Source organism: Cynocephalus volans, chromosome 4 (genome assembly GCF_027409185.1).
Source record: "Cynocephalus volans isolate mCynVol1 chromosome 4, mCynVol1.pri, whole genome shotgun sequence".
Taxonomy (NCBI): Eukaryota; Metazoa; Chordata; class Mammalia; order Dermoptera; family Cynocephalidae; genus Cynocephalus; species Cynocephalus volans.
In genome coordinates, this window is record NC_084463.1 from 27,994,880 (window position 1) to 28,018,588 (window position 23,709).

Below are 23,709 nucleotides of genomic sequence, written 5' to 3' on the forward strand. Positions count from 1 at the left end.
AATCGAGACCCTGAGCCTGAAGTCCGCTACATCCTGGTGTCTGGTTCTGACCCCAAACTCCCTGCGGCCCCCAAGGTGGAAAGAGGAAGTGGGGACGCCTGGCCTGGCCACAGGACAACCCCAATGACCTTCCGTTTGGAGGCTATAAGAGGAGCAGGCAGGGGGCACCCTGGAGCCAGACCGTGGCGTGTCACTGCGAAGCCTCCAGTCCTGTCCTCTCCTGCGTCCTGCTGGCCTTGCTGCTGGGTGGTGACTGAGGCCTTCTGCCCATCCACGTGCACTCGGCTGATTCTGGGGGAATGTCGCCTCCATGAGGTCGAGTCCAACACCCTCCTGTCACAGCCGGAGGGGGAGGAGGGACCGGGGGACCGAGGCAGGCCCAGGGCAGGACTCCCTTCGCTGCTTGGGACTAATGCCTCCAGGGAGGGGAGGGTGAGAGAAAAGGGCAGCCCTGGGCAGCTTGACTCAGTTTCCCACCCTCAAAAATGGGCAGAAACTGGTGTTTCCCTGGGAGGGAGGCGTGGTAAGGATTAAATATGATAAGCGAATCCCCAGACAGTGCCTGACCCACGACGAGCGCTCAGTACTCCTGGGTACCCATGAATAAATGAAGTCGCTGAGTCAGTGACGCTGGTGTCCGGGGAGAGCAGGAGCGAGGGACCCCTCCAGTCCTCACCTGAAGAGGATTTTCAATACCTCAGTTTGTCCTTCTGCAAAATGGGTCCATGTGTCAGCTATTTTTATTTATTTATTTGTTTATTTTTCTGCTTCTCAAAAACCTCCCCACCCTTCAGGACTAGGAGCCGGCCCCCAGGGACGATAGTCGTGCTAACCGCCAGGACCTGGTGCCCCCACCCCAGGCGCGGAGCCCTGCTTCCCACCAGCCCACCGGAGATGAATGCCACGGGATGCCCATGATGCAGATGGTGAGACGTAGGCTCAGAGCAGTCAGGGACTGCGTGGAGGTGGCCCAGCGGCTCTGCTGTCCCCCGAGACTGTGGGCTCTTAACACCCCGTGTCCTGCAGGTGCAGCCCGGGCCACCGACATCGTGGACGGGCAGGAAGTGCAGCCCCACTCGCGGCCCTGCATGGCGTCACTGCAGCTGCTGCAGGCCCCGGGCAGCCACTTTTGCGGGGGCACCTTGATTCACCCGCGGTTGGTGCTGACCGCCGCCCACTGCCTGCAGGAAATGTGAGCGGGGTCCAAGGGGGTGGCCCAGCCCTGCCCCAGGGAGGATGGAGGGCTGGGGGACCCTCCCCACGGTCCCACCTGCCCAGGGAGGGTCAGGCTCAAGCCCGGTTGATGGACCCCAAGCCCAGGATACCTCTAAAATGAACACCCTGATCCCTCAGCCCCCACAACCAGGTGAGCATAGTGCTGGGGGCCCACAACCTGCAGACCACCAAGCCCACCCAGCAGAGGTTCAACATCACTCACCTGTTTGGGAACAATTATGACCCGGAGCAGAGCTTCAATGACATCCTCCTTTTACAGGTTGGGGGGGACCTGGAGAGCTCAGAGGGGTGGGACCAGCAGGGCTCATGGGGTCCCTCATTCCTTCATTCCTTCAGCAAACACCTATTGAACACCTACTGTGTACTAGGCCATGAGATTTTGTCCACGTTCTTCACTACTGGACCCTTGGGGCTTAGAACAGGACTTACACAGTTGGTACCCAATAAGTGCTTTGTGAATGAATGAATGAAAGAATGTGATCATGAGTGACAAATGCCACAAAGGAGAGGTCCCTGGGGTCCAGACAGAGCTCACGGGGCACGTGCAGAGGCCCCAGGGAAGCCCTTTGAGGTGCTGCTGTGGTGGGAGGGGTCAGGAGGTGGGTGGGCTCGAAGAGGGGGTGGCCTCAGGGTCCTGGGGACAGGGTCTCACCGCTGCCCATGCCCCGTTCCAGCTGGGCTGCCCAGCCACCCTCCGCGCTGAGGTCGCAGTGGCCCAGCTGCCGCAGCAGAATCAGCAGCTGCCCCACGGGTGTCCCGGGTCCTGAAGGAGCTCAATGTCACCGTGGTCACCTTCCTGTGCCGGCCGCAGAATGTGTGCACGCGGGTGCCCTGTCGCAGCGCTGGCATCTGCTTCGTACGTCCCCCACCCTGGAGTGGGAGGGGGCTCCGGGACCACCGTCCAGGGAAGGGCACCGGGGGGCCGGTGGGGCCAAGTCCCACCTCCTCACCAGGCAGCTGCGCTCGGTGCCTCCGTCTCCTCACCTGGAAGGTGGCACGTCCACCGTGAGTCTCCAGCGGGGTGGGGCGGGGAATGGCCACAGCCCCAGGCACAGAGTGGACGCTCACGTTGTGTCCCGCTGCCTTTGTGGGTCTGGGGCCTTCTCTTCACCCTGAGCCCTCTCGGACCACGGGAAAGCATGGCGGACCCATCCTCCTCCTCCTGGGGCCCCCACCCGGAGTCCAGCGGTCCAGGTATCCAGCAGGAGGCCACTAGACGATCCCGTCCTCCAGAGTGGCCTCTCTCTCATTCACACGTTGTAAAGAAAATCCAGACTGGAAACAGCACTTGGCCATCCCCAGCCCCCTTTCCCTGACACAGCCACGCCTCAGCCCAGCCTGGGTGACTGACCATCCCGTCCCCGCCCTCCCAGGGAGACTCCGGTGGCCCCTTGGTCTGCAACGGCGTCCTGCAGGGTGTGGACTCCTTCGTGACCCAGGGCTGCGCTACCCGCCAGTATCCTGACTTTCTTGCTAAAGTGGCCTCAACGTGGACTGGATACAGTCGGTGCTGCGCAGAGAGGGGGCGACGGCAGTCCCTGAGCCGTCCCCTCCCACACACCCCCTCCCCAACTCTGAGGCTGGGTGACAAGGCCTAAAGGGAGAACTCTGGGCAGAGGCGGATCTTTTCCTGAAAGCTGCTTCTTCCTGCTTCTGCCCATGGACGGTACTTGGGCTGCCCCTGCCTGTCCCAGACACCATCTTCCTCCATCCCATGGGGCCATCGGGAGCCAGGCCAGCCCTGCACCTGCCCCATACTGATGTCAATAAAAGTTGAAACCCCCTGTCTCCTATCTGTCCTTCCCACGCAGGGCAATGTGGGGGAGAGCTGCCCAGAGGGCCCCTGGATCCGAGTCCCTGAACCCCGGACTGAGGGTTGGGGGAGTTGGAGCCGAGACCTGGAAGACCCAGGTCCCAGTGGGTCTCACAGCAGATGCCCACAAAGGCTGCCAGCATGGCCCTGAGCAAGTTGCTACTCATTACTGTGCCTCAGTTTTCTCATTTGGAAAATAGAGTCACCCCAGACATGTCATGTCCTAGAACGGACCCCACCCTGACTCTCGGGGATCCAGCTCTGTGTCTCCCAGCTCAGGGGCTCCTTGAGGACCAGGCATGATAACATGGGTTGGTCAGGGCTGTGACCGGGCCTGAAGGGCTCCTGATCCAGCTGGGGGCAGGCAGAGGCACTGTCAAGGGGCCTTCCTGGAGGAGGTTGTGGTGCCTGAGCTGACTGCCAAAGCGTGAGTAGAAACTTAGAGGAGGCCCGCCAGGCAGGGGCACCGCCAGTGCGAAGACTCCGTCAGGAACCAACCAGCAGGGCGTGTGGTGTGGGGAAGGAGAGCAGTTGGGGGGATGAGGCCCGAGCAGCGGGGACACTTGCCGCAGCAGGAACACTTGCTGCAGTGAGGGCGCGGACTCTTTCTCATGGGAGAAGTAGGCAGGAAGGGGGTCCCCCTGGTAGCGGCATGAGGAATGAGCCGGGGCGGGCACAGAGGGGAAGTCTAAGGCAGGGAAGGGGGAGGGGTCATCACAGACCCCCCGTGAAGGGCGAGTGGCCACACACGCCAGAGAGAGAGGGGCCAACTTGCTCCAGGACATGCCACCAGGTGGAAGGCAGCACCTCCTTTATTGATTACTCTGCCGCCACCTGGTGGCGGCGTGCCAACTCAAGCCAGCGCAAGAACACCCAGGTCTGTCCCCTCTTCAACACTTTCACACCTCAACTGGCCACCCCCGCAGAGGAGCTGCGACTGGTTTACAGCAGCAGCGTCAGGAGCAAACCTGTGCAGAGACGCGGCTGAAGCGTGGGAAATGTATGTGGATGAATGTCAGGCGATGCCAGGAACTCCATGGTGGTTTCTGTGAGACCCAGAGGGACCCTTTGGTGCCCAGCACTGGGGAGTCAAGGACACTTGCTGGAGGGAATGTCGGAGTGAGCTCATTGATTGGAACAGAAAGACTCACCAAAGACAACACACACAAAAACCAGTTTTCTATGAACTCATGTGAGTGAAAGATGATTCAGAGGAAACTTCTGGAAGGAAGAGCACAAAGATCAGACCTGGGTGGGAGACCTGAGATTAGGCGCCTGGGAACGCCAGATCGATTTGGTAGGGATTGGCTAGGATTGTTGAACTCCAGGGAGTAGCAGGCCTGGCTGGTTGGCTCTGTTGGTTAGAGCACAGCCTTACACCACCAAGGTCATGGATTTGGATGCCTATACCGGCCAGCTGCCAAGATTAAAGAAACAAAAAAACATCTAATTCAGGGAATGATAGACCCACAGGAATAGTAAATAGGATGTTCTGCAAATGAGACTTGAAGAGTCCCCCAGAGGCCCAGGGAGGGAGTCTCTGCTGCCTGAGGTCCTAGGGGGAAAATGGTCAAATCTATTTTCTTATTGGGGTGTAACTTAGATCAAGTAAAGTGCACATGTCATAATTGTAGGCTCAATGACTCTTTGCATATGTGTAGCCCCGTTACCGCCACCCTGATCTTAGAACATGCGCAGCCACCCAGAAGCCCCCACATGCCCCTCACAGCCTATGTCCCCCACAGCAATCACCATCCTACCTTGCGTGGGGTGGTGGCCCTGTATCACTAGTTTTAAGCAATGTGATTATGATGTGTCTTAGGTTTTCTTTGTGTTTATCCTGGTAGAGTTCATCAACCATCCATTCATAAATTTATAGTTTTGTCTTTTTTTTATGACCGTTAAGGGGATCGCAACACTTAGCTTGGTGTTGTCCACACCACGCTCAGCCAGTGAGTGCACCAGCCATCCCTATGTAGGATCCAAACCCGCGGACTAGGCGCTACCAGCACTGCACTCTCCCGAGTGAGCCACAGGGCCGGCCCATGAATTTGTAGTTTTTATTAAAATTAGAAAAAAGTAAGCCATTATATTTTTCAAATATGTTTACATCTTATTCGCTCTTTTTTCTCTTTCTCCTACTCCTATAACATGTACATTAGACTACTTGATATTGTCTCCACATCGCTGTGGCTCTCTTCATTTTAATTTCAGTCTTTTTTTTAATGTGTGCTTTATTTTAGATAGGTTTTATTACTATGTCTTCATGCTTACTGATCTTTTCTTCTATAGTGTCTAATCTATGTTAATTTTATCCAGTGAAACTTTCACTGTAGATATTATATTTTCATTCTAGAACAAGGGTTGACAAACTCATTTCATAAACAGCCAGTAATAAATCTTTTAGGCTTTCCAGACTATTCAGTCTTCTTGGCATGGACTAGGACTCAATAAAGACTCAAGGGGACCCAGATGCAGATTTCTAAAGCTCTTTTCATGTACAGTTTTCTGCGTCTGGAACTCTGTCCTGACCCTCTTTAGTACATCAAGGCTGCTACACTCTGTTAGGGTTCCTCTTCCCAAATGCACAAATTTCCTCCAGGCAGAACTCCACAGCAGTCCCCGAGCTTACCTAATCTGTTTCTCTTCTTTCAGGAATTGCCATTTTCTCCTGTCTACTGACCAATGTCTGAAAACAGTCGATTCACACATTTTGTGGTGTTTTCTAGTTGTTCCATTATGGTATCCTAAGCCCAATCTATGTTACCCCATCATGGCTGGAAACAGCAGTCTTCTCTGCTCTTCACAGAGGAACTGTGGCTAGGCAATGCCTTGTTAGGTTGGTGAGACAAAGGGATCAAAAGACTCTGAGCCAAACGCTCACCACATCAGGGAGTTTATGTCCAGCAAACCTAGAGGGGAGTCTGAGAGATCAGTTCCCACACCCATACAGACTAATAGAGGTTTTATAGGGTTTGAATTAGTGGAAGGGGCTTGGTAGCTATTCTGAGCATTCAGTACTTTGTAACAGCTCTGCAGTTTTCCTGTTTCACACAAGATTCAATTTTGCACAGGATCCAGTTTTTCTCAGAAAGGACGTCGCTTAAGAGAAAGGGAGGGGCAGGGGCAGGGTGAGGAAGCGGTTCTCACGGCTGTGCTTATGCTAAGCTGACTGTGAGGCCTGATATGCCTGACATGCATTTACATGCAGCCTGTTTGTCATATCAGTGCATCCTTCTATGACAATGTATCTTACCGTTTATTGTTATTGTTTGCTTCTTTCTTTCTTACTTCCCTTCTTTATTTTAGCTCCCACTTATGGCTGAGGACATGTGGTATTTCTCTTTGTGTGCCAAGAGAACTGTGGTTATTTGAGTTGGGAAAGGGGGAGGGGGTGAGGGTTAGTGTGAAATTAGTGAAGGGTCACAAAGATTGATATGCTTTGTAAATATGAGTATACTAACTATCCTGATTGGATCAGCACATATCGTACACATGTATTGATATTCATTTCTCTACCCCGCAAGTATATATAATAAATTATCTTTCAAAAAATATTGTACTATTTAGCCTCTAACCAATAAATAAACAGTAAGTGAAAGAATGCTGATAGATTTGGTGATCTCTGACCTGTTTCATGGAGTATTGCTACTCCATGATGTTTGACATTATGAGATTATACAGAGATAGTGGTTATAATCTGGACTTTTAAAAATTTTAACGGGGAATTAATGTCCACTAAAATGGTTGATGAAAACATCCTGCTGAATACCACATGGCAGGAATATCGTTGAACAAAATAATCTTTACTAAAAACTCAAAATGATTATACCAGGTCTGAATTCAAGATTTCCATTTATTTCTTTGCACATCCACACCAGGTTAAAAACCTTTCTGGTATGTACAGTGGAGGGCCTGCGACTGTGAGGGCTGAGGACAGCACGTTCCTGGGTAAAGGCTGAGCGTGTGTGTGCTGAGATGCTAGTGGACGCCGAGTCACTGAAGTCCGAGGCCTGACTGCAGGGAGTCCTCCCCTGACAAAAGTCCAGAGAAGCCAAGAAGATGCAGATTAAAGAATATCTGATTAACGCTGCCTTTTAGTTCCTCAAAACTGGGAAGCAGATAGGACTGGGGATAGTTGGATGTGGAGTTAGTGCTCATGAGCCTGCTGATGAAGGAGGGGAAATCATCTGAGGCTTTCTAGAAGGTCTCTTTTGGCGAGCAGTCGGGTTACTCTGGCAGGCTCTCCAACAGGGTCATACACTGGGGACACGTCATATCAGGGCTTCCCTGTAGAGGATATTTCAGAAACTTTAGAGGTGGCCATTGTATTGACAACTGATGCATCAACGGTTTTATTAAAAGTTCAAGGCCAGAACTGTCGAGCAGGGAAGCTAAAGTAACAGCAAGGTGCACACATAGAGGGCATGGTTTTTAGATTGTTCTTGGGGATTATTGAGAGATCTACATAATTAGTGGTTTATTTTACATAGCCTTAAAAAAAGACTATTCCTCTTCTTCATGGGAATACTTTGCACTAACCAGAAGTTGAGTAAACCTTGGTATTAAAGTCAGAAGTGTCTGAGAGTTGGATAAGCTTTATTTGACTGTGATCTTAAAGGAATACTCTGGGCTGGTACGTGTGTGATCCTATTTTGGGGTTTCTGGTTTTTTCATTTTAGCACATCACACACGATCTGAGTCCTACCTGCTGAGGGGCCAGCCCTCCACCCTTCCCCTTCTGCACCCAAGAGCCAGCCCCGGGTGGGCATAGCAAAGATGGGACGGCACCCGTGGCCTCTCTGATGAGAACCATGAAGCCTGGGGGTGACAGTGATGAGGACGTGTGTGCACATTTGAGAAGAGCAGCCAGGCCTGGCTAGGGGAGAAGCACATATAGGCACACACGTGTTCATGCACACACGTGCATGCTCACACGCACAAACACACACCCACCCACACGGGTGGACAGGTCAGGGGGTGGAGGATGCGGCATTGGGCTATGCTGACCCGGGGAGGGGGCCAGTGTGAGGGGGTGATGGAACCCCATGATGTCACTGTTGCCAAGCACCGCTGCCTCTGAGTTCCGTGGCAGTAGGAGGCTCATTCTGGAGTCTGTGAGCTGTTGGTGCAGGTCCCTTTTGTAGGCTACAGGTACATCTCTGCACAGGTGAACAGATTCAGGTGAGTGTGACCTGCTCTCTTCCCTTCCTGCTGATTTCCACACAGGTGCTACCAGGAGGGTGGCCCGGGCCTCGCTGGGTGGCTGCCGAGGGTGATGCCCACTGGGCCTCACCAGGTGCCTGTTCTGTGCTAACCGCATATACAGTTGTCCCATTCATCCTCACACACACTCCGTGGGGCTAAGGCTGATGTGTCCATTTGGCAGGTGAGAAGCCTGGGGTCAGACAGGAGGTAACTGGGCCTGGGACCCAGAGGTGACCGTTGGCTGTGCCCTCCGCCCTGCCTTGTGTCATGTTAGACACAACTTCTGGCCTCTGCAGCCTCCCTCCCTAGATTCAGGTTCTTCCTGAGATTCCAAACCATGATAGGGCAGAGCCTGCCCCTGGAAGAGCCACTGAAGTGGGGTCTCCGTGGGCTGTGAAGATGGAGAGTGGGGGGGGAGGGGTGGCCTGCGCCCTGGTCTGTGATGGGAGATGGGTCACCCCAGGTGGGCATCTGGTCACCTCTGACATCACAGAGCATCACTTATGGCCTATGTAAGGCCCACCCAATTGTGAGGTCCCTAGGCTGGGAGCAAGGTGGGGAGCCCTCTGTCTTGGGGCAGTCGTGGACAGGGAAGAAACCACTGAGGGAGGCCAGGCAGGTGACAAGTGTCTGCCCTGCAGGCCAGGGTGTGGGAAAAGGGGCTCACCCTCTGTGTCCTGCCCTCTGTCTCGTCCTCTAGAGGCCTCATCCACCCCTCCCTTCAAGGGAATTCCCTTGGGACCATCTCCAAAGTAGGACCATGTCTCTGACTGTGCTCCAGGACACATCCCCAGAGCTCACTAGTTTCTGATCGGTGCCTGGGAAAAAGACGGAGCCCCTTCTGATACTGCCACGTTCAGAACTGTAAACTCCAGTGTCCTTCTTGCCTAAGGCATGGCCTCAACAAGCACAGAGGCTACTTTCAAGTCACAAAGGTCACCTTTTGCCCAAACCCAGAACCTTCCTGCTTGGCTGGTGCTAAGATTTAAGTAGAATGCAGCACTCATGAGATTTCTTTTTGCCTCTAAAGAATTGGACGACTGTGTGTTTCCCGAGATCATCTGGGAGGCAAATCGTATAGAGGCCTGTGGTCTCTAAATCACATTCTGCTTCCTGGTGCCGAAAACGGCCCATCAGGGCCCTTCATGCTGAGCAGGTAACAAACATGTGTGTCTGTGTAGGGACCTTGGGGACAACAGGCCTCAACTTCCAGGTCCCTGGTTTTCAGGTCCTCAGGCAGGAGCTTAACCTTGGCCAGGGGAAGAAACCCCCGAGACCACGTGGGGTGGAGACAGAGTCTGGTCTCTTTGTACTGGGGGGTGGGGGTGGAGGGCGGGGGTTTTGCTGGTGGAATTTTGGATCCCCGACCTGAGCAGTTAGGGGTACTCTCTGAAGCTCTCACGGGCATTGCTAGCTTTGGATTACTTTTGTCTTGCAGATTAAACATGAAGACGGGTATGGAGACCCTGTGGGCCCAGGAGGTGATAGACATCATGGAGAAGTACCAGCAGGTACAGGGTTGGCTGCTCCCTTGAGGCAGGCCACTCCTGGCCTCTTCTGTTGTCCCTGAGGTCAGAGGGGCCTGGGCTCCCTGGGGACACAGGGGAGGGAGGAACCATCCAAAGCCACCCATGCCCCCAACCCATCACCATGGCGCCCTCACTCCAGGCCCTCTTGGGTTTGCAGGGACACCGAGCTGGGACACTGGTGAAAAACTGGGATGAGGAATTCAAAATCTACAGACGCATCGACCGGCTCGGGTTTCTGCAGTGAGTTCTCTGACATCCCCCATCTTATCTTGGGGTTGGCCTCTGTTTCAGTTTGTTTGTGTTGCTATAACAGAAATACTTGAGACTGGGTAATTTATAAGGAACAGAGGTTTACTTGGCTTACGATTCTGGGACAGCTGCATCTGGCACAGGCCTCAGGCTGCTTCTACTCATGATGGAAAGTGGCAGGCAGCCGGCGGGTACAAGCAGGTCACATGGCGAGAGAGGAAGCAAGAGAGAGAGAGAGAGGAGGTGATAGGGTCCTATAAACAACCAGCTCTCGTGGGAACTGATTGAGTGAGAAATCACTCATTACTCCTCCCTCCCCCAGGGAGATCTTTAATCCATTCATGAGGGATCCACCCCCATGACTCAATCAGTTTCCAACACTGCCACATTGGAGATCAAATTTCTCTTCTTTCTTTCTTTTTTTTTTTTTTAAAGATGACCGGTAAGGGGATCTTAACCCTTGACTTTGTGTTGTCAGCACCACACTCTCCAAAGTGAGCGAACCGGCCATCCCTATATGAGATCCGAACCCATGGTCTTGGTGTTATCAGCACCACATTCTCCTGAGTGAGCCACCAGCTGGCCCAGAGATCAAATTTACACATGAGTTTTGGAGGGGACAACACATCCAAACTCCATCAGGATCCATCCTTGAAAAGGCCAGCATGAGGCAGGGCATGTCTCCCAGGCTTGTGCTGACCTTATTCCCAGGGTGGGTACGAGTCCCTTGCTCCCCTGGAGGTCCACTGCAGTCAGCACATGGCTTCAGTTCAATGGCTCATCCAGGCAGCTCTGGGGAGAGGGCACGTACCAAGCTGTGGTTGGTCCAGGCCCTTGAACACTCAGAAGTGTGGCCTTTATGTCTGCAAAAGAAAGAGGCAACCTGAGGGCTGAGCCCTGTCCCCAGAAGGAGCCTGTTCTGCTGTCAGCTCAGCAGGGTGGGGCCAGAGGGCACAAGGGCACTTGGTCCAGCCTGTGGACAGTTGTCTATCAGGTCCTGCCAGGATCAGAGGGGCACAAAGAGACAAAGTGTACGGAAGAATGTGGCCATGTAGTGAGATGAGGAGCAGGGATAAGGCCCCAGCCCAGGAATGGAAGGAGGAAGGCCATGGAGGCAGGCAGGGGTGGCAGAGGAAGGCCACCTGAGCCGTTGGTCTGGTGCTGGGAGGTCATGTGATGCCTGGTGGGGAGGAGGCCAGCCTGGAGTCTGTCTTTCCTGAGGTCACAGGATGGAGAGAGGGACGGAGCCTGGGGGAGCTGGACTGCAGGGGACCAGATGTGACGGGTGACTCGGGGATGCGTCTGCCTGAGCAAGCCTGGGGATAGAGTGAAGGCATTGGGGGTGGACAGGCTGGATGAGGTGGGGCCAGGGACAGCAGCTCCACCTGGGGCCCCTGAGCCTCAGGGGCCTCGGTATCTCCAAGGACTGCAATGCTCACTGGAGACTCCGCTCTCTGCTTGCTCGGGAACACCGCAGGTGGGGAGAGGATGCCATGGGCCGAGACAGGGCAGGAAGGCATGAGGAGGAAAGCCACTGCAGGGGAAGGCAGGAGGACATAGTGCTGATGTCCCCGAGAGCCAGCTGAGGCTGGAGATCTGGCCCTGGGCGATCCCGGCCACCTGCAGGGCCCTCCGTCGCCATTCATTGCCCAGTGGTGTCTCCCAGCACAGGCAGAACAGGCACAAGGCAGGAGTTTGGGCTGATAGTGGGGCTGAGGGGCCACATTCAGAGGATCTGACAGGGCAAGGTAAAGAGCAGTGTCAAAGTGGCCGAGGTGACGGCAGGGTCTGTGGGCCAGACAGGATGGGGTGAAGTCAAGGAACGGGCATGACCATCGCCCAGGGTGCAGACAGGGGCAGGGGGTGTTGAATGCGCAGAGCTTGGCTGGGGTGGGGTGCCACATGGGACAGCTCCAGGGTGCACCCTCCACACACTGGGAAGGTCTCAACCCAGACCCCTTGGAACCCATGAAGGTGATGGAGTAACTTCCTTGGGGGCAGCTGTCAGAGACCAGCCAACTGACCCTCAGGCAGAGCTGTTTCTTAGCAGCTCTGGACTCTCTTGCCTCTCCTAGAGGGCTCTGCCTGCAGCCCACGAAGGCTGCACCCCCAAACCCCACGGCCCCTGAGAGGCCCTGGCTGGCCCTGCTGCTCCTTTGCTTTTGTGTCTCAGACCATTCTGGTTGGCAGCCAGCAAAAAGGCCCTGTCCTCCCTTTCCTAAGTGGTCTCCTGGGCTGCGACTTGCAGGTGGTTGGGAAGGGAGCCTGTCCTTCCTTGGGGTCTGCTCAGGGAAGGGGATGGCTCCTGGCCTGCAGCGAGTCCTCAGCTCTGATTCCATTGCCTTTTAGTGAGAAGGAGCTTCCCCGTGTCACCACCCAGGAGGTGAAGGTAAGAGCTGTTCCTTCTGCCAGGGCTTGGTTGGTCACCTGTTAGGCAAGCCTGGCCTGCCTGTGGCCACGGGCAGGTGTCCATAAGGATACTTAGTCACCAGGATGGGCCGAGATTCTGAGCTCCTGATCCCAGAACTCCATTCCAGGGGCTGATTGCCAAATGTGCCCATCCCAGATTTGCACATGCAGCTCAGGAGTGACTGCCACAGGCCAGCAGGACCCCACATTGAGGTTGGGACCCCATCTAGGCATGGGGGTTTGTGGCCTGAGGACACCATATCCTGTGTTCAACAGGCCAGGCCACTCGTGCTCACCCAGTCAGAGGGTCTCAGCCCCAGGCTCTGCACCTAGTTTGGCTCTTTCCAGTTCTGTCCCATTAGGACCCCCAAGCACAAGAGTCACGTGGTATCCATGGGCCACTTCAAAAAGCACGGCAGCTCAGCTAAGTCCATCATCTCTCATTTTACAGCAAACAAACAAGGAAATCGCCCGATGCCACAAATGGCTGAAAATGTTTCAACATTGGGATAAATATAAAAGCAGCCAAAAGGTAATGTGGGGAGTGGAGGCCCCTGTGCCCACCCTCTTGCAGAGGGAGGGTGAGTGGTGTTCACACATGATCCCTGGCACTGTCTGCCTCTCAGTTGCTGGGTGCCACCATGTCCTGATGCCGAAGGCCCACACAGGCCTGGGTCACAAGCTTTCCTACACATCCCTGCAAAGGTCACATTGCTGGGAGAGAATCCGATGCCAGACTTTGGGCCACATGTAGGTCAGGGACAGGGATGCCTCCTGTTGGCCCCAGAGGGAGGAAGATATGGCGATCACAGCTCACAATCCCCATCCAGTCTGTACCCACAAGACAAAAGGCCCAGTTCTAGGTAGACTTAGCCTCTCCCGAGGAACCATGAAGACAAACACTGGAATCTTCCAGAACCATCACTCTGTGATTCCCCCCTTCCCCCTCCGCGGTTACCCTGTGGACTCTCTCCAGAGCACTCTTCTCTCCACAGATGTCTCGCCGGGTGTACAAGGGGATTCCCCCCCAAGTGCGGGGTCGGGCCTGGTCTCTTCTACTGGGTGTGGACAAGGTCAAGATGCAGAACCCAGGCAAATACCAGGTGTGTCCCTTTTCCACTCAAGCAGACGCAGCACGCACAGGCCTGGCGTGGCCAGGGGCCCAGGTGCCCTATGTGGGAAAAGTGGTGCCTGCAGGGTGCTCAGGAGCACATCCCAGGGATCTGAGACTCCACGCCCATCCTGCTTTTTCACAGCCATGTCTCCTACAACCTGGCCTTGAAGTTTCTCTCTCTCTCTTCTGGCACATTCTCTTTATGAGTAGTATGTCGCCAAGTCTGGCCAACACTCAAAGGAACGGGAGTTAGGCTGCACCTTTTCCAGCAAGGTGTGCCACAGCATTTTGGGCATATCATCAAAGCGTCCCAATGTTGAAAGGGTCAGAAAGCTCACAGGTTAGGGAGAAGAGCAGGAGCCCTAGGAGGCAGCGGTGGTGGACGCAGGTCATCTCCATCCGGCAGGATTCACACACATCGTGAGAGCGAGCGGTGCCCACTGTGTGGGGCAGCCCCCGCCCTCCAGCACGGGGGCTGCACGTGGTGGGCACTCTGGGCACACCTGACAGTGATAGGACCAGGATGCACCCAGACCATGTGGCACCTGCCCCAGCCATGCCTGGACACCTGAATTTCAGGTGGAACAAAACAGTAGAAAGGAGTTTAAAAATGCAAGATGAGATGGAGAACCAAAAGAGCTAGGAGAAGAAAAGAAAAACACAAAAGTAGTTTTCTGAAAAGGCCAGTTTCAGCATGAAACTTCTCCTAAGCATAATGCAAGAAAAGGAGGGAGAATAAAATGTGAGGAATTTGTAGAAAGGGGGCACTGAGCACAGGCAAGGTGAGGATAAAGGGAATTAGGAGGGAAAGCTGCCTGCATCTTGCTGGGCACAATTTGGAAATCGAGGAAACCATGAGTTCCCAAGCAACACCGAACCAGGTAGAAGAAAAAGAAAAGCCTTCCTTGACCGATGACCAAAGTACCGATTAAAAGACAGGGGCCACCATCGGGCAAGGGCCGGGCTGGTCATGGCTGAGGTGCACACGCTCTTCTAAACACGGGCAGCTCCTCAGCCTGGATCTTCCAGACCTGATGAAAGGGGAAAGCTCCCAAATGCTCACTGAGGCTGTGAGCCTAAGAACCCAAACCTTGTAAACCTGCCCCCAGAAAGAAAGACCCAGGGATGAGTTTCCTATGAACTTTATAGATGGAGAGTTCTAAATATGTTCTTCCCAGCTGGAATGTAGGGAGATATCAAAATATATATATATATATATCCTGACCAAGGAGGACAAATTCCAGAAACCACGGGAGGCTCAGCAGGACGCAACGGGTGCTCAGTAACCCATGGACACAGTAAGAAATAAAAGGCATAAATGATATCAGGAGATCCCAGAAAGCTGACACATCAAACTCAGCAGCCTTTTACAAAGCGTTAACTAATATCTGAGTAGAAATAAACTAAGTATTATTTTTAAACTATTTGGAAAAAAACAGTAGAAAATATCTTAGAGGGCCATGAACTCCCAAAGCCATTCCTGTGAAAATCAAATAGAAGGAAACACAGGACTTTCTTACCCTCCTTGATTTCAGAAAATTTGGGGGAAAATAAAGGAAACTTACACAAATTAAACAAATAAAAAAATAAACAAGAAGGATTTATCTGTGCCTGCAGTACAGTGCATTCTAAGTACATGATCATATAAGACAACTCAGAAGATTCTCCAAAATCTAATCTAGCAGGTTGGGGAGCTGCAAGAGAAGGTGCAGGGATCTGGCCTTGTCCTCTTCATAAGGAAACAGTAGGGGAAATGCGGGAATGTGCACATCAGTGGGGCCGATCTAGAGCCCTAAGCCCCAAATTGGGGGTGTCAGGGCTGTGGGGCTTGGGCTCCTCCAGGACATTTTTAGCAGCAGGGAGTGTGGGAGCCATCACAGCTCACAGGCCTAGAAGCACAGTCCCCAGGCACAGCTCTCCTGGAGCCCCGGGCAGCCCCTGTCCCTCTGTCAGACTCTCCTCTCGGGAGCTCCTGAGAAGTGAATGAGCTGATCATGGGAGCCTTCACAGAGGTTGGCATCGGCTCCATACTGTCATCCTGACAGGTGGCATCAGGGAGTGGAAGCCCAGGCACGAGCTGCCCTCCTGGACTCCTGGAAAGCCCTGAGGGGTAGGGGCCAGGCAGCCCCGGGAACAGGTCCTGAGTAAAACATTCCAGGGGAAGCAAACTCAGGGCCCGGGGGGCACTTGCTTTCATCCATGGGGAGAGGTCCCTTGAGGAGAGAAGGAAAGTAAGTGACAGATGGTCAGAAGGGGGCAGCCCCAGGTGAGGACTGAGTCCCCGGGGAGATGGAGCAGGAGGCCTGGGCTGGGATGGCCTTGTCCCCATGTATCTAAAAGGGGTTTGAGGGGCAGGGGTCTGGGGCCTGCCCATCAGCAGTGGGCCGTCCTCAGTGGTGCCCCCACCAGGACTGCTGAGCACAGGCTGTGACATGGGTACTGAGGTCATGCTGTGTTCTGGAGACTGCCCCTGGCTGTGGGAACAATCATGAGGACATTTCTGCAGCAAAAACTCCCTTTCCGGCCACGTGCACTGACCCCTGTATGACTGGTGCCCATGGCAGCGAGTCTGAGACATGCTCTGAGACACTTCCTTCTCTTGGCCCTGTCCTACAGAGAATGAAGGAGCAGGGCAAGATGCTCTGCCAGCAAATACAGAAAATTGATCTTGAAGTCAGCTGCACCTTCACCAACCATGTGATGTTTCGGGACCGCTATGGCATCAAGTAAGCCCCTTGGGGGGGTGGTGATCTCGGAGAGTGGAGACCCCAGGGGAGATGAGGAAATCCAGAGGGACATGGGAGCCCCAGGAACATGGAGCATTCCCAGGGGAGAGGCAGGGTTCCCAGAGGAGGGAGGTGACACAGCTGCCGAGCTCTCTCCTGGCACAGGGAGCAGCCTGCACCATGTACCCAGCGCCAACCGGACACTTGAGTCCTAAACCGGGGGCTGAGGTATGTGGGGCCAGAACCCAGCTGGCTCTTGAGAATGATGGCAGCAAACACAGTAATGCCACGTGGTGAAAACTGTTCTCCATGAGCCAGGAGGACCAGGGTTAGGGACCGATGGGAGGGCGGCAGGACCAGGGACTCCTGGCCTTTCGCTTGTGACTGGAGGACCTAAAGGGTGACAGGGAGCATGCTGAGTGAACAGTGAGGGGACAAGTGTGGTGTGGAGAGGCAGGAATGGGGGTAGGAAATGAGCCACCCAGCTGCAGCCAGAGGGAGGCAGAAGGCAGGTGCCGAGGTGAGGCTGTGGCCAGGCCTGAGCGGCTGGCTGTGCTCCTGCCCTTACCAGACTGCCACAAGGAGTGGCCCAGTGCCCAGGGAGGGGAGACTGGGAAGGGCAGGTGCATCTCAGGGTCTGTTAGGCCACAGGAAACTAACAGCATGGGCATGGAGCCAACAGAACCCTCTATTCGCCCTTTCCCAGGCAGCAGGAACTCTTCCACGTGCTGGTAGCCTTTTCTGCCTATGACACGGTGAGTATCCCTGGCCAATGACATCCTGAGCCCATTCCCATAGTCGCTGGCTTGGGTGTCCCAGGGGGTGTGGTTGCTTCTTGAAAATTCAGGATTCATGAGCACCCAGGACATCCTAGTTAGTGTGTGAGGTCACTGCTCTCACAGAGGTCCCAGCCAGGAGAGGAAGGTCTCTAAGCTCAAGCTGAGATGGAGAGGGTGGGTCCAGGCTCCTCCCTCAAGTGGACCTGACCACTGCTCCTTAGAACAAGGACAGACACCTTCCTGCTGGGGTGTCCAAAATCCCAAGAGTTTGGCAGTGTCACAGGATGCTCGTGTCTGGAGTGATCTTCTCCAGGGGAGCGAGGTGCCTCATGGGCTTTCATCAGATGAGTGTGCATTGACAAATGCCATATGATTCGTGAGAAACTGGGCAGAGATCAAAGTTCCCCTTCCCCACACCCCACAGAGTGCGGCAGCCTGGGAGGGGCTCCTGAGCAGCTGCTTGTCGCTCTGCCCCCGATTTCCAGACCATACTTTCAAGAGAAAGCCGCCGAGAGGACACCCCAGGCTGCTCACGTGGGGCCTGAACTTAGCTGTCCTTCTGTGCCAGGCAGCCTGTGAGCCGTCTCTGGACTCTGTGCGGGGGGCGCTCAGTGACAGCCATCCCTCATGGTGAATGCAGACAGTGGGTGCTGGCCTGAGCCTGGCGCAGAGGCCTCCCTGGCTCCGCATGTGGGAGGGGGGGCTCTCATCAGTTCTTGATCTGACAGAAGAGCTTGGCCACTGTGCTGCAGGAGTCCCTCCAGGTGCTCCGTGTGACCTGACATGTGTGGGACATGCTCAGTTTTGATGCCCAGTGTCCCAGGAGGGGCACAGAGGCTGGACCCCACATACTCGGAGGTCTGTGGTTGGCCTCCCTGGTGACCTTAGCTCTCCCAGGTCACCTCAGGCCTTCCAGGTGACTTCAGTCCCTCTAGATTTCACCAGCTCTCCTGTTTGATCTTAGCTCTCCCAGGTGACATCGGCCCTCCCCGGTGACCTCAGCATTCTCAGGTGCCCTCAGTCCCTCTGGTTCCCATCAGCCTTCCTAGGTGACCTTAGCCTCCCATGTGACTTCAGCTCTTTCAGGTTACCTTTATTCAGTCTTCTCAGGTATTCTCAGCCTTCCCAGCTGACCTGGGCCCTCCCAGGTGACCTCAGTTCTCCCAGGTGACCTCAGCCCTCACAGCTGACCAAAGTACTCCCTGGCAACCTCAGTCCTCCCATTTGACCTCAGCCATCCCAGGTGACCTCAGCTGTCTCAGGGCACACCCTTGCATGGTGACTTTGGCTCTTGCAGGAGGTGGGTTACTGTGAGGGAATGAGCCACATTGCTGCCATCCTGCTCATGCACCTAAACGAGGAGGACGCCTTCTGGGCACTGGTCCAGCTCATGACAAATCAGCGTCACAACATGCACGGTAGGTGAACAGCTGCCCACAGTGCCTTGTGCAGCCAAGCCAGGGATGGCCACACTGGACAAGTGATGGCGGCTTATAGCCACGGCCCCGTCCCTCTCCAAGTGTTTATGAGTCTCCAGGACAGTCCCCTAGTGACAGTCCCAAAGCAGCCCAAGTCTGGACAGGGACCCGTAACCCTGAGTTGGACCCCTTGTGTCTCCATCAGAGAAGGGACCCGCAGCCTCGCTGTGACCTGCTTTGTTTCCTGTGGCCACGGCCCTGTGGCCTCATCCTTGTCCAGGCCTTTCTCTCCTTTCTGCTGGTCCTTCTGCCTCACGCTGGCCATCCTGCCAGCCACCCTTCCAATAACCAGACAGAGCTCAGTTGGCAGCGCCTCCCCAACTGGTGTCCCCCAGCCAGACCTGTAGTCTAAGAGACAGCCACACCCCCCCATCACTCACACCTGTCACCCCGATGGCCGCACAAGGCTCCAACATGTCTGACACAGCCCTTCAATCCGCCATCGTCCTTCCTTACTGCCTAGAAGTCAGCACAGTTCTACTGGGGCCTCATTGCAGGACACAGCTGGGCAGTGAGCCTACTCACGCTTGAGAGGACATCCCCACCCATTGTCCTCAAGGCTGAGGACACATAGTAGGGTCACTGGGTGGGAAGAGGAAGAAGCCTTGGGTTTGGGGGGCACCCTGCAATGCCCAACTCCTCCAGCCTTGGACCTCAGCCTTCCCAGGTTACCTCAACTGTGTCAGTGTACGGCCTTGCATGGCTGGCTCCACCTGGGTGGGGAAGCAGGTGCTCATGTGGGGGGACCTTGTGTTTCTCAGGATTCTACATACCAGGAGCCCCAAAGCTGCGCAGACTCCTGTTCTTTCATGAGCAGTTGCTCAGAACAATGCTTCCGCAGCTACACAAGCACTTGGTGAGTGAACCTTCCCCTCGCCTCCTCCCTGGAGGGCCTGGGTCCCGGCAGGTCAGGGGGACAGGGAAAGCCCGAGCCCCTCCTGCCATGGTGAGGGGCGTAGTCACCATAGCCTTTTCTGGGATATGTGACTGTCAATGGGTTTAAAGTTTGGTTTCCTTTTCCTTCCCCTGGAGGGACAAAAGCACGGGGACTAGGGGCAGACTCAGGCTGACCAGGGCTAAGGACATTTGGTCATCCGAGGATCTGTGTAGGGGGCAGGGGCCAGACTGGAGGGAGCCCTGGCCACCACCCCCAGGTGTGTTGCCCCTTGAGAAACTGCCTGCCAGAGCGCCCTGGAACTGGCAGGTTTTCAGGCCAACCCAGGGGTCCCTGAGCACCTGTGTTCCTTCTGTCAGGACGACCAGGGAGTGATAGCAGATGTATACACCTACTGGTTCAGCCAGTGTTTCATCGACGAGGTAAGTCCGCGCAGGGACACCCCGGGCTGGACACCCTCCTTCCGCTCAGAACCTGGCTCCCCAGCCCGGGCATGTGGCTCCCTTGGTCGAACCCAGATGATCCCACCTCAAAGGATGCATAGACACGTCGCTGCTGGGCAGACAGGCCAGGCCCTGCAGAGGCCTGTCCCATGTGGGAAGCCAGGCCTCTGGGTCAGAATCACGGGCCAACCCAGCCATGAGCTATCCTGGAAGAGCCCTAGGAAGCCCTGAGCCCCCAGGAGCCCCTCTGTCTGGGAGACACGCCTCTCTGCTCTGAGTTCACCCCTTGAGAAGCTGCAGGACCGTGTCTCAGGCAGCCTCATGGAGAATCTCCTCCCTGCTTGGGTCTCCACACTACAAAGTGAGGCCCCAGTGGGCTGAGTTCAGGCCACCAGGGCTCGGCCCAGCCAGGCCTGCATCTCCCACACCTGCTCTTCCCGCAGATCCCTTTCCATCTCTCCCTGAGAATTTTCGATGTGTTCATCTTGGAGGGTGAGCCACTGCTGACAGGCATGGCATACACTACAATGAAAATTCATGGAAGTAAGTATGCCTGTTCCCCAGGGAACTCAGGGTGGCAAGCAGGCAGGACAGGACCTGGCCTGCCAAGGGCAACTGTTTACACTGACCACAAGGTCTCCTCAGCCCAAAGTGAGCCAGTCATGGATGGAGGAGGGGTCGAGCCAGGCCAAACATGGGGGGTGGGGCAGGGCACCGTTGGTGTTTCCAGACACCGAGCCCACCCCCTGACATGACACTGACAGAGGGCAGGAGCGGGGAAGGCACTTTCCTGGCCTGGTCTGCTTCTGGCCCTGGCCTCCCATGTGCACCTGGAACCCAGGTATGGCCGAGGCAGGACCCCGCAGCCACCCAGGAGGAGGTGCCCTGAAAGCGAGCAAGGTCCGGGCACTGAATCACCCGGGGGGTGACCTATTCTACCCTGACTCCCACCCCCATGTTTAGAACTCCTCCAGAACCTGCACCAGGCTGGCATCCTGCGATTTTTCACGGAAAAACTGTCCAGGGACTGGGTCCTCCAGGATGATGAGGTGCTGAGGCAACTTCAGGTGTCTATGGAAGAAGTGCGTGGAGCCAAGTGTGGCCTGGCCCCCTTAGGTGAGTGCAGCAGTAGGTGCCCTGGTGACTCGCCATCGGGGGCAGTAAATAATCAGGAGTCCTGGGAACCACCAGCCCTGCCCTCAGGGCTTCCTGCCTCCTCTTCCCCTCCTCTGCTCTAAGAAGCTTCTGAAAGCAAGGCCAGCAGGGCCTCAGGGCAGGTGCTGTCCTCAGAAGCCTCAGAGGCGAGGAGGGGGATGTCTCCATCTGCCACCAGCTCCTCCCCCACACCCTCTAGTTCTTGTTCTCCAAGACCCCCTGGTGGCCACAGCAGCCTTCAGACCTATGTGTTCAAGCAGAAGACCCCACCTGAGAGCAGCAACTGCCCCCCAGAGAGCAGCAGGGCACCCCTCCCATCCTGAACTCCCACACAACGTCGTCAGGACAACAAGCCCCGAGCCAGACACTGAAAAGAATCGTGTACCAAAGCTTAAAAGGACTCAGGGCGAGGGCACACATGGGACCCTCAGGCCTGAGGCAGTACCTAGAGTTCTGCTGAGTGTGGGAATGGTCCAGTCCTGGCAAGGAGCAGATGGCCCTAGAGAGCAGAGGGGCCAAGTACCTGGTGGCATCTCAGCCAGTATGGGGAGAGGCCCCCATGCAAGGGGGTTAGGTGACAGGGTGTCTCACGAGTTCTGAGTCAAAACTGATGCCCAGGCCCAGCTCCTATGGGGTGAGGGCCTGATGCAGAAAGCCTGAGCCAGCCTGAACCAAACACCATGTGGATGTCCCAGGAGCAGCTAGAGGTGCCCTGCCAGTTCCCAAGCCTCGGGCTGAGCACACCCTTTGCTTTGGGGTCATCAGCCTGCAGGAATGTCCCCATTGTCAGGCCAGGGAGGCCACACAGCAACCAGGAGCACTGCAGGGAGCCGGGTCCATGGGACCTCTCCTGGAAGGGCCGGATAGGCTCCATGTGGACGCTGACCGTGTCTGCTTTTCTTTCAGCGAGAAGAGATGAATTTCCGAGGAAGATCCTGGGCCTGGATCTGGTGTCCTCAGGACCCGGGCCTCGGCTGGCCTCCCGAAGCATGGAGACTCACCCCAGAGATGTCGGACTGGCCATCTCTAACCCACCGGCCAAGGCCCAGAGGCATGAGGGAGCCTGTTCAGAGCCCAGGGCTGCGAGTCTCTCGCTGGGTGCCCGGGGAAATCAGGGTGTGGCTGGCCTGTCCCCTGTCCAGGACAGGCCAGCAGTAATATGGAAACTCCTGCAGTGGAGCTCGCTGCCAAACCTCCCCAGCGATGTGGACTTTGGGGCCCCATGGTTCCCCAACGTCAGCTTTCAACAGGAGTGCTGGGTCCGTGCCACTTGTCCATCAGCTGTGGCCACCCCTAGGGCCCCAGTCCAGGACAGGCCACCAGTAATATGGAAACTCCTGCAGTGGAGCTCGCTGCCAAACCTCCCCAGTGATGTGGACTTTGGGGCCCCATGGTTCCCCAACGTCAGCTTTCAACAGGAGTGCTGGGTCCGTGCCACTTGTCCATCAGCTGTGGCCAAACCCTAGGGCCACAGAACAGGCCCAGTCCTTCACCCCCACAGTAACCCCATTACCAGGCCCTGTCTTGCCCACTGAAGGCTCACTGAGGACTTGAGCCCAACTCTCCCATTTTGTAGGAACCCACAAAATAAATTGTTGTCAGTTACAACGTGCCTGTTTCTGTGGCTCCTAGAACTCTGTAGGAAGCACAGGACACTCTGGGGCAGGAGAAAGGTCAGGGTCTTGCAGCCCAGGCCACAGACCGGCTTCTCCCGGCCTCCCCCTGGCAAGGTCCTCAGCAGGACGATGGCCACCCAGAGCCCAGGTTCCCACATACCTCATTAGAGGCCACAGGCCCACAGCCTCCCACTCTCAGCTGACACCAGAGTCAAGGCCATCAAGTGATTTACTGTGATTCAACCTTTGCCTGGCAAGGGCCCAGGGAGGACTGGTGGGGAAGTAAAGGATTACGGTGCCAGGTGAGTATAGGACAGGGAACGACAATCTGTGTAAAGCGTCCCTGGGATGATCCACAGTCACCTCTATTTCTGGGCTGATTGGGCTCTGGAGGAACTTCCTTCCCTCTTTTCCTCCTCCTCTTCCTCTCTATTCCTGTTCCTGGCATCTGGTACCCTCACATCCTGAGCCTATGTCGGGGCAGTTCACCATGGATGCTGCTGACCACTGGCCAAGGAAAAGGACAGGGAGGGAAGCGTGGTGGAGTCAGAGTCGGCAGCTCATCTGGCTGGTGGGGGCGGGGGCGCTGACCCAGGAGCAGACTGAGACCTTGCACATGTGCGTGTGCACATGTGTGCTTGTGTGCACGTGTGTGTGTGCACACCTGTCGTCCCTGGTTTCTGCTCTAAGACCCTGTTCATGACCCCAAGTGACCCCACCTGTACCCTTGCTGACATCTGCAGAGACCTATCAGGGCTCCCAGCTGGTGAATACTGGACTTGGTGATGCCGTCCTCACGGATGTCACCATTACATAAACAAACGAACTCCCTGAGGGTCTCCTCTCACACAGATCAGAAGGGTGACATGTTCTTGTCCTATTAGTATTTTCTCATCTCGTCAATTCTTTTTGTCCATCTTCCTCCTCTTACTGATTGGGTATGAAGGGGGTTCTTGATGTGCAGTGAAGGGAATCAGGCCCAGAAGGACAAACACCACATGGTCTTGATGTCAGAGGTAGGGTCCAGGGGGCCCGGTAGTTGGCCTCAACACACCCAGT

The 23,709-nt window shown here is 55.5% G+C and overlaps 1 protein-coding gene and 1 pseudogene across 1 annotated transcript; both read left to right on the plus strand.

Moving 5' to 3' along the window:
- Positions 1-212: 212 nt before the first annotated feature.
- LOC134375911 (myeloblastin-like) lies at positions 213-2,824 on the plus strand (annotated as a pseudogene).
- Positions 2,825-9,702: 6,878 nt separating this feature from the next.
- LOC134375912 (USP6 N-terminal-like protein) lies at positions 9,703-22,500 on the plus strand. The gene is made up of 13 exons (XM_063094646.1): positions 9,703-9,768; positions 9,944-10,026; positions 12,385-12,424; positions 13,440-13,547; positions 16,175-16,284; positions 16,991-17,039; positions 18,361-18,481; positions 19,303-19,397; positions 19,796-19,858; positions 20,323-20,422; positions 20,843-20,995; positions 21,941-22,181; positions 22,332-22,500. The coding sequence occupies exons 1-13, from the start codon at positions 9,703-9,705 to the stop codon at positions 22,498-22,500; spliced, it is 1,398 nt and encodes a 465-aa protein (XP_062950716.1).
- The last annotated feature ends 1,209 nt before the right edge of the window (positions 22,501-23,709 follow it).